Below are 10,649 nucleotides of genomic sequence, written 5' to 3'. Positions count from 1 at the left end.
CAGGATGAATTAAAGCGTTATTGGTCGTCTGTGGTTTGAGTTCTTGGTAGTGGGCTGTAGCTGAAATTCTTAGTAATAACAGTGAGACCTTCCCTAGGTCGTTGTCTATGAGGAGGCCTTTTGGAGTGAAGCTTCCTAGGTTGTTTATCCACCTTCCATCTGGAGATCTATGAAATTTAGTTCCCTTCTCTCCAGGATTTTTTAATTTTCTTAATACCTATTAAGGATCTCGCTTTTCTTCATTACTGTTTTGCAGGTTATGCTTCTAAAGACTCCATTTGACTGTGCACTAATTCTAAGAACGCTTTACTGCGACGTGAAGTTCTTCCACGTGGAGATATGGAAGAGACCTCTTACTAGTGTGCAAATTCTCCTTAGCAGTCTTAAGCATGGATCGCATTGTTTTTGCCTATCTTATGCACCAAATACATTAAGGCGGCCTATACATATTGGTAGGAATTCCCTGCCCCCAAGAAGAGGTTCCACCCACCCAAAGCCCTCTGTACCTCTTCATGGGGGCAGGGGTGGATTTCAATAATTTTATATAGAATGCCGAGAGCATCCTAGTAATTTTCTTCTTCAGCCTTCTTCACTTTAAGAGAAAGGCACAGGATGAATTAAGGCGTTATTGGTCGTCTGTGGTTTGAGTTCTTGGTAGTGGGCTGTAGCTGAAATTCTTAGCAATAACAGCGAGAGTAATATCCTTCCATCTGGAGATCTATGAAATTTAGTTCCCTTCTCTTCAGGATTTTTGAATTTTCTTTATACCTATGAAGTATCACGCCTTTCTTCATTATTGTTTTGCAGGTTATGCTTCTAAAGACTCCATTTGACTGTGCACTAATTCTAAGAACGCTTTGCTGCGACGTGAAGTTCTTCCACTTGGAGATATGGAAGAGACCTCTTACTAGTGTGCAAATTCTCCTTAGCAGTCTAAAGCATGGATCGCATTGTTTTTGCCTATCTCATGCACCAAATACAATAAGGCATCCTATACATTTTGGTAGGAATTCCCTGCCCCCAAGAAGAGGTTCCACCCACCCAAAACCCTCTGTACCTCTTCTTGGGGGCAGGGGTAGATTTCAATCATTTTATATAGAATGCCGAGAGCATCCTAGTAATTTTCTTCTTCAGCCTTCTTCACTTTAAGAGAAAGGCACATGATGAATTAAGGCGTTATTGGTCCTCTGTGGTTTGTGTTCTTGGTAGTGGGCTGTAGCTGAAATTCTTAGTAATAACAGTGAGACCTCCCTAGGTCGATGTCTATGAGGAGGCCTTTTGGGGTGAAGCTTCCCAAGTTGTTTATCCACCTTCCATCTGGAGATCTATGAAATTTAGTTCCCTTCTCTCCAGGATTTTTGAATTTTCTTTATACCTATGAAGGATCACGCTTTTCTTCATTAGTGTTTTGCAGGTTATGCTTCTAAAGCCTCCATTTGACTGTGCACTAATTCTAAGAAAGCTTTGCTGCGACGTGAAGTTCTTCCACGTGGAGATATGGAAGAGTCCTCTTACTAGTGTGCAAATTCTCCTTAGCAGTCTAAAGCATGGATCGAATTGTTTTTGCCTACTTCATGCACCAAATACATTATGGCATCCTATACATATTGGTAGGAATTCCCTGCCCCCAAGAAGAGGTTCCACCCACCCAAAGACCTCTGTACCTCTTCTTGGGGGCAGGGGTGGCTTTCAATCATTTTATATAGAATGCCGAGAGCATCCTAGTAATTTTCTTCTTCAGCCTTCTTCACTTTAAGAGAAAGGCACATGATAAATTAAAGCGTTATTGGTCGTCTGTGGTTTGAGTTCCTGGTAGTGGGCTGTAGCTGAATTTCTTAGTAATAACAGTGAGAGTAATATCCTTCCATTTGGAGATCTATGAAATTTAGTTCCCTTCTCTCCAGGATTTTTGAATTTTCTTTATAGCTATGAAGGATCACGCCTTTCTTCATTACTGTTTTGCAGGTTATGCTTCTAAAGACTCCATTTGACTGTACACTAATTCTAAGAACGCTTTGCTGCGACGTGAAGTTCTTCCACGTGGAGATATGAAAGAGACCTCTTACTAGTGTGCAAATTCTCCTTAGCAGTCTAAAGCATGGATCGCATTGTTTTTGCCTATCTCATGCACCAAATACATTAAGGCATCCTAAACATATTAGTAGGAATTCCCTGCCCCCAAGAAGAGGTTCCACCCACCCAAAGCCCTCTGTACCTCTTCTTGGGGGCAGGGGTGGCTTTCAATCATTTTATATAGAATGCCGAGAGCATCCTAGTAATTTTCTTCTTCAGTCTTCTTCACTTTAAGAGAAAGGCACAGGATGAATTAAAGCGTTATTGGTCGTCTGTGGTTTGAGTTCCTGGTAGTGGGCTGTAGCTGAAATTCTTAGTAATAACAGTGAGAGTAATATCCTTCCATCTGGAGGTCTATGAAATTTAGTTCCCTTCTCTCCAGGATTTTTGAGTTTTCTTTATGCCTATGAAGTATCACGCCTTTCTTCATTACTGTTTTGTAGGTTATGCTTCTAAAGACTCCCTTTGACTGTACACTAATTCTAAGAACGCTTTGCTGCGACGTGAAATTCTGCCACGTGGAAATATGGAAGAGACCTCTTACTAGTGTGCAAATTCTCCTTAGCAGTCTAAAGCATGGATCACATTGTTTTTGCCTATCTCATGCACCAAATACATTAAAGCATCCTATACATATTGGTAGGAATTCCCTGCTCCCAAGAAGAGGTTCCACCCACCCAAAGCCCTCTGTACCTCTTCTTGGGGGCAGGGGTGGCTTTCAATCATTTTATATAGAATGCTGAGAGCATCCTAGTAATTTTCTTTTTCAGCCTTCTTCACTTTAAGAGAAAGGCACATGTTGTTGTGATCAATTAATTTCCATCTTACTTCTCATATCTAAACAGGTTGAGAACATTCTATGGTTCAATACATATAACATAGCGACCACCATACTATATAGAGTCATTCTGTGCTTGTAACTTAGAGTCCGGAGGTAGAGTTATATATAGAGTGAATATATACGTTACCAGTAAGATTTTGACTATACAAGTTGTACCCTTTCTCCTGTAACTGCTGCAGTGTGAGCACTTCATTTCCTTCAGAGCCTTCAGGCTTTCCGGTCCTGCTGCTTTCCCCCTGGAGTTGTGACTGAGTTATGGCCAGAAGCTTGTTTTATAGAGGCAAGGGATCACCATGTCACAATGACCCTCCTTATGTCAGCCATTTGTGATGAAATGGTTATGTCAGATGGGTGTGGCTGATGGGTGTGTCATATGGGTGTGGCTGATGGATGTGTCATATGGGTGGGGCTGATGGGTGTGTCAAATGGGTGGGGCTGTTAAATGTGTCATAATAGTAAAATATTCTTTTTTTTAAAAAACGCAACTTTATTGGTGGGACATGAATTATATAAGGTTAAAGTATTTGTTGAGGCATTTGGGAATGAGGGTTCCTAGGTCATTTATCCAAATGGAGAAAGCTGAGATGGGAAAGGACTTAGGAATAGTAGTTGGAACAGCACAGTACCAGGTAGTGGCTAGAAAGACAACTAAACTCCTATGTTGCAAAAAAGTATAAACACATGCTTGTCATGGAAACACAGTGTTACCATGCCTTAAATATTGGGGGAAGTGTTTGGCACCTCTCCGCAAGGATAAATTAAAACTTGGGAGTATTCAGAGTCAGGCAACCTCATTAATAAAGGGCAAAAAAGTGTTAAATGATAAATAGATGTTCAAATAAACCTCCTTGGAGGTGACCCAATTCATATATTGGTATAAGTGTATCCCTGAAATACCTCCCGACTTTGAAGTACTGAGAATCGAGACAGGGGGTGTGACCATGTCACAATGGGGGCGTGATCATAATGCAGGATCATGCAGATTACAAGGGGTTGCGAGTGGAAGAGACAGAATTCTCCCATTAGTTTTGTCATAGATGCAAATGTTTTCATCTGCAGGAGAAGCAACAGTGCAAGCACGGGGACCAATTGTTGTTGGTTTCTAGATGGATGTGTAGTTTAAATAACATGTTTTTTGGTATGCAGATGAGTCACAGCGGGGAAATCACTGCAGTCAGCGGCCATTGGAACGGCCCTTGGGAGACCCCCTTAAGGTTGCAGCTGAAGCGCACGACACCACCCAGGGGTGCACGCAGGATTGTTAGGGGGGGCATTCCCCCCCACCCCAAAAAAACCCCCCAAAAAACCCAAAAAACAAAAAAAACAAAGAAAAACCCCCAAAAAAACAAAACAAAAAAACTAAAAAAAAAAACATGTGAGAGAGCCGCTGCGCACACGCCCGCATGCGCAGCAGCTCCGTTTCGGCAGCACTGTACTATACAGCAGCGGACGCTTCTTGGCAGTGCCGCTTTGTGGGGCACTTCGCTAGCGGAGACCCAGAAAGCCCCTTGCGTGCGCTCCTGCCACCCTTGTGTGGGGGTCCTTTGTGCAAAGCCAGGTGGAGGTGGGTAGGATCTCTAAGCATGGGGGGCGGGTTGCCACCCCCAAGTGGTTATGGTTACAGCCTAGGCTGGAGCTGGCTTGCAGTGCTGCTGTTTCTTTAACACCATGATGCTGAAATCTATTAAATATAGCTGTGACCACTCTTTCACTACACATATGTCTTTGTCTGGGTTTTGGGAATTGGTATAGTGGGCATAGAAAAGGGGAGGGGAGGCCATGGCATCAACCAACTTATACATGTAGTGCGTGTTTCATTTTAATATTAGATTTGCAAATTCAGGAATCAAAGCAGTAGAATTCAATGTTTCTCTAGGTAAGGACTATGAAGCTCTCCAGCCATTCTAATTGGACTTTAATTAAAAAGGGCATGCATGTAGATCTGTACAGACAACTGTATTCGTGACACAGGAGAAGGTTCCAAAATGTTGCAATATTTTTGTTTAAAGCGTACTTCTGATAGTGATCTACCACCAGAAGTGTATTCAACAGCGCTACGGAATCTGCAGGTGCTATATAAATAAATGATGATGATGATTCAGTGCCTTCAGGCTAGAGACGGAACTCATGCATAGGGACTACAGTAGGATTGGTGGAACAGTCTATGTCACCACGTTCACAGATGGACACTTGAGTCGTCAAATGACGACTAGGGTTTAATGAGCCAAATTGGTCATGTGAGATACAGAGCGGGTATTATGTGTAGGTTAGATGCTAGGTAGCCAGCAGATCAGCAATGGGGATAACACACGTACTGGGGCAGGTACAGATATAGGAAGATAATAACACATTTAAGGACAGAGGAAAAGAGATTGGAACATCGGTCAAGAAAGGGCCCCAAGAACATACGAGCAGGAATGGAGACACAAATTGACAGTTGAGCTGGGCGTTAAATCACAATGGACAGTAAGAGGCAGATTAGAGAAGGTCCAAGGATTGGGGCAGCACGGTGGTGTAGTGGTTAGCACTTCTGCCTCACAGCACTGGGGTCATGAGTACAATTCCCGACCATGGCCTTATCTGTGAGGAGTTTGTATGTTATCCCTGTGTTTGCGTGGGTTTCCTCCGGGTGCTCCGGTTTCCTCTCACACTCCAAAAACATACTGGTAGGTTAATTGGCTGCTATCAAAATTTACCCTAGTCTGTCTGTCTCTGTCTGTGTGTTAGGGAATTTAGACTGTAAGCCTCATCTGTGTGGAGTTTGCATGTTCTCCCCGTGTTTGGGTGGGTTTCCTCCGGGTGCTCCAGTTTCCTCCCACATTCCGAAAACATACTGGTAGATTAATTGGCTGCTATTAAAATTGCCCTTAGTCTTTCTCGGTCTGTGCATGTTAGGGGACTTGGACTGTAAGCCCCAATGGGGCAGGGACTGATGTGAGTGAGTTCTCTGTTCAGCGCTGCGGAATTAGTGGCGCTATATAAATAAATGATGAAGATGATTAGAGAAGACAAGATCCATAAGATAGGGTGTAATGAAAAGACACAGAAAGTGTTAACGGACTAGCAGAAGACAATTTATCCAGAGGGGACAATCCAGAAAAGACAAACAATACACAGCCCAGACTGCATACACACGGACATTAAAATGAAATGAATAACGATATAGGATGTTTCGTGGTACGATCCAAGCCCAAGGCATTGCAATTACTGTATGGCTATTGGGCTAAGCAGTTAAATGCCTAAAAATAGTGCACGGCTGCATTCACAAAAACGATCAGCATTGTACGCTCATGCAACAGCCCCTGGCTAAAATCCCACAGCGATCCTACTGTTCTATGTTTCATGCATCAAATTAACACTTGTGTATTTATCCTTAGAATCTACCATGTGCAGTTTCGTTTTATGCTACAAAGTATACATAAATACCATTTTAACATCTAGCTTTACTATAGTGACAGCCAGTGATGAAGCTTTTTATAGCACTTTTTCTTTTACATGCTAAGATACAATACAGTACACAAAAAGATTTGTCTTTAGGTTTTTATTGCTTGTTTGGGGTAGTAATGTTCTAGGACATAATCAGACTGGCGATAAGAGAAAGCCGATGACCTAAGCTCTCCTCCACAATCTGCACCTTATAATAAGGATGCACCTAAATACTGGATCAAATCCAGATTTGCAGGATTCGGGTGATCTGATTCTCTGGATTCTGCAGAGCTGGAATCTTGCTCAAACTGCCTAGTAGGCAAATGACTCCAGAACATTGGTGCATCCTGAATAATAACTGTTCATAGACATGTACGCCAAGAAATACATTTGGAGTGGTAGACAGAGGGAGTTAAACAGAGACAGACACTCTTTGTTTCCATCTTGTAAGCATATTAGAGCTTCCAGCTGTTTCCTTTGTACACAGTTAGACCAGTCAGACACTGCTGCAAAGCACAGTTGCCCCTGAACTTCAAATAAAGCACCAATAAAAGTAAAGTATAGCAATCCAATAAATCCAATACATTTCAGGAAATCACAGTAAAGGGCCATTCATGCCAACACATTTTATTTTGCAATTACATTTGTGTAATTGAAAGAAGAAGGAATCTCTACTAACGTTCATCGAGCGTTGCACCCTACAAGGCTTCCAGCACCTCACTTTATCACTCGTTACGGCATTTAATATTTTTATGATTATTTGCAATAGGAAATAGAGTGTTAACTGCCTTTTAAAAACAGTCTGATCCTGTCGCTCAATTATTTATATATTTATAAATGCAGAAAAGTATTGCAACATTTTTCTTCAAACAAAAAAGTGGCAACTGGGTGACACATATTGCAAAAATCCCTGCAGCGCAAAGTCTTGAGTCCCGGGGGTAAATTTATCAAGCTGTGAGTGTCCAGCGGGTTTGAAAAGTGGAGATGTTGCCTATAGCAACCAATCAGACTCTAGCTGTCATTTTGTAGAGTGTACTAAATAAATGATAACTAGAATGTGAATGGTTGCTATTGGCAACATCTCCACTTTTCAAACCTGCCGGAAACTTGCAGCTTGATACATTTAACCCCTTGTGTGCTTCTTAATAATTCTATTTTGGGGTTTTAAAGCAAAAATGAAGGCTTTCAGGCACCCATCCTTTCTGATTAATGACATTTGAGTTATAATATCTTATGAATATAGACGTTTGTCCACAATTAATATAAATGTAATTTCCGCAAAGTCTGGTCTTCTGAATGGGAGCTGCTTATTTCAATATTGCTTGTAGGGAATAGTGGAACTCTCTATAACCTTTGTCATTGTTCTAAGGCATACTTGCCACCTTTCCCGGAAAGTCCAGGAGACTCCCGAAATTCGGGTCAGTCTCCCGGGCTCCCGTGAGAGCTGGCATCTCTCCTGCATCCCGGAATTCACAGAGAATCGCGCCATTTTGGAGGGCGGGAGGGGGCTGGGCGCGGCCAATCGCGTCATTTTGGCCCTGCCCCCGAGACGGAAATTGCGGGGGCGGGGCCAAAATGACGTGGTTGGCCGAGCCCCACCCCCTCCCGCCCTCCAGTCACGCCCCTCTCCCGGAAACAAGTTTCCGGGAGTAGGCAAGTATGTTCTAAGGCTAATTGTACCTGCAGTAATGAGCCTCAATAGGGACAAAACAGCATATCTGTAGATCTCTCTGCATTAACCTGTCATACTCTAAATATCCAGTAGATGAAGCAGAGAGGCCAGAGGTTGCCATGAAAACAGCATATCCCATAAGTCTGGTCCCCTGAATAAGAAAGGCTTATCCCCAATTAATTAAAACTATTTAAATTGACAGATATATTCTTGAGGAGTAATAAACATGTTATAGATGGAGACTGAGGAGTACATTTATAAAACTGCGGGTTTGAAAAAGTGGAGATGTTGCCTATAGCAACCAATCATATTCTAGCTGTCATTTTATAGAATGTACTAAATAAATGACAACTACAATATGATTGGTTGCTGTAGGCAACATCTCCACTTTTTCAAACCCGCAGGTTGATCAATTTGCCCGAGTGTCCCATTACTTTCTTAAGTGTTAACTCATTGGGTCGTCAGTTGAACAAGATATTGTATACTAGAAGCATTAATACAAGTACCTGAGGTATGAACTATGCAACATATGACATTAAATCATAGATACTACAAGCAGTACTCCTTACTCTTCTCTCAATACTCGCAGACATAGTACATTCTCCTGGAGCAGTCATTATCCCACCACTTTCCATCGTCCGATGAGATAGACACACAGTTCTCCACGATGCCGCCGTTTGGCTGCGTCACCAAGTGATCCTTGAACCAATTGAAGTAGGAAACACGGTGCCCGTTCTCGAACAAGTAAAGGCCGTCCGAGCGTAGGTCATTAATCCCGATCCAGATGGGCCAGTTGAAAGGAAAGAATGAGTCATGAATGTACTGTGCTAGAGCGGTAAATTCTTGCTGATCTATGGGCATTGCCAGGTTTCCCCCTCGGCTGTGGCAAAGCTGCTGTGCTGTGGCGTAGTTTTCAAAGTGCTGGAAAATCAGGTAGCACTTTCTGTAGTAACGTTTACCTTTCAAACAACCTACAAGTGATAGGATATTTACAGAGATTAATTTAATGAAAAAGTAACCCTAAAGTGCATGTACTTTATATGAAAGAGTTATTAGTAACGGTTATAAATGTACGCTATAAATATGAACTTGCCAAGCCCCAGCAAACATTTCCCTTCTCAGTAGAGTAACACTATGAGGTCAGTCACTGCTGCAGTCATTATGTTAGGGACAGTGAGAGACAGCAAGAGCGAGATACAGGAGAGTGACATTACTTCCAGTCTCCCCCTCCTCAAATAGTGCCCGCAGGAGAAAGCACCCAGTAATATGTGCCACGGAGTTCTTCCTCCTGCTATCACGGTCTGAGACGTCTGATAGAGGCAGAGACAGATTAATGCAATATTGGACCCTCGGCTTGGTAGTAGTTTTGGGGCGCACACCAACAGAGTTCATTTTTCAGACCACCTACCTCATTGCATCAATCCCACTTTTCTGTTTCCAGATTTACAGACACTTTTTTTTAGCGTTTAATAAACAAGATATATATATCATATACAGGGTTCTTCTGCCTTAGGCCTTTTTGCAGCGCCATTCCCAGGGGCAGGCTGGGAATGGCGGGCATCTGTGCCCCAGGCTGGTCCCATAGTGGGCTACTTTGGGCTGGGTCGCTGGGAAACCTGCATTTTTTTTTCATTTAAAATGTTCCTAATAGACTGCTGAGTCGAGTCTTGCCCCCCCCTCCCCCGGTTAAAATGTGCCAGCCCTCCCCATGCCATTTATCTGCGTCCTAGGTACCACTTTGCACAGCTGGATCACCCACTAGGTATCCAAAGTTCCTACCTAGGGCCCTGTGAGCTGGGAGGGGCCCTGATTCAGGACTGTGCACTAACATGCAGAGATCCACGCCACAAAGTCTGTCCCTGTGTTTGAGGACCTTGACACCCCCTCTAACAGGAGGTTATATGTAACGACAGCGGTGCACAGTACAGCCAGTCTGGAACCGCTGTGTCTATGCGCTGTCTGGAGGGCATGTAACTATCACTGTGGAGGGTTTCCTGCTCAGAACCTCCAGACAGCGCACATATCCCATGGAGGATAGGAAGACAATACAAAGCAATGCACCTCTGGACACTGTCATGTGACTCTTTCAGTAAGTACAATAATTGGGGAGCTGTCGCTGTAATGAGGGGAGTGGAAAAATGTAAGGTTTTGTGCCCTCAGGGGTCTGTGCAAACTGGCTGGAATGAGGATCTATACTGCAAGGGGCTTCTGTTAAATTTGGGCTATCTGTGCATTCAGGGGGTCTATGTATTTTAGAGGCTGTGCAAGTGGGGGCTGTATGTAATTGGAGGAGTGGTTTGTTCAATTTGGTCGCCAATAAATGTGTCTAAACATCTGTTCAATTGGGTCTTGCCATCTGTGGGTTGGATCCCGAAGTACGGTCACAGAATCTGTTTTCGGGTACCCTAATTGACACATATGTAATTTGTATTCCTTTGAAAACTGTTTTTATTTTGTTTGTTTGTTCTTTAAAATATTAGTACAAAAGAAGGTCGCTGCCTATAGAGAATATAGAGTTCTAAGCCAGTATCTGCACCTCCTGTCTCTATGATAAGGTTCCTATTTTATAATCAAATCTTATTCACTGCAAGAAATAGATGTTCCCTTGGGAAAGTACAGAATATTGTAATTAAAACA

General features: G+C 42.9%; 1 protein-coding gene across 1 annotated transcript in view; it reads right to left on the bottom strand.

Annotated features, from left to right (window-relative positions):
• Nucleotides 1–8,365: 8,365 nt before the first annotated feature.
• Nucleotides 8,366–10,649, bottom strand: part of CLEC11A (C-type lectin domain containing 11A) — an 8,403-nt gene continuing 6,119 nt past the window's right edge. Inside the window, exon 4 of the mRNA XM_075191210.1 lies at nucleotides 8,366–8,983. Coding sequence (XP_075047311.1) covers nucleotides 8,589–8,983 — 395 coding nt within the window. The 3' untranslated portion in view covers nucleotides 8,366–8,588. The remainder of the gene's footprint in view (nucleotides 8,984–10,649) is intronic.

The sequence above is a fragment of the Mixophyes fleayi genome, chromosome 11 (genome assembly GCF_038048845.1).
Source record: "Mixophyes fleayi isolate aMixFle1 chromosome 11, aMixFle1.hap1, whole genome shotgun sequence".
NCBI classification, from domain to species: Eukaryota; Metazoa; Chordata; class Amphibia; order Anura; family Limnodynastidae; genus Mixophyes; species Mixophyes fleayi.
This window is presented reverse-complemented; position numbering and strand designations above follow the sequence as displayed.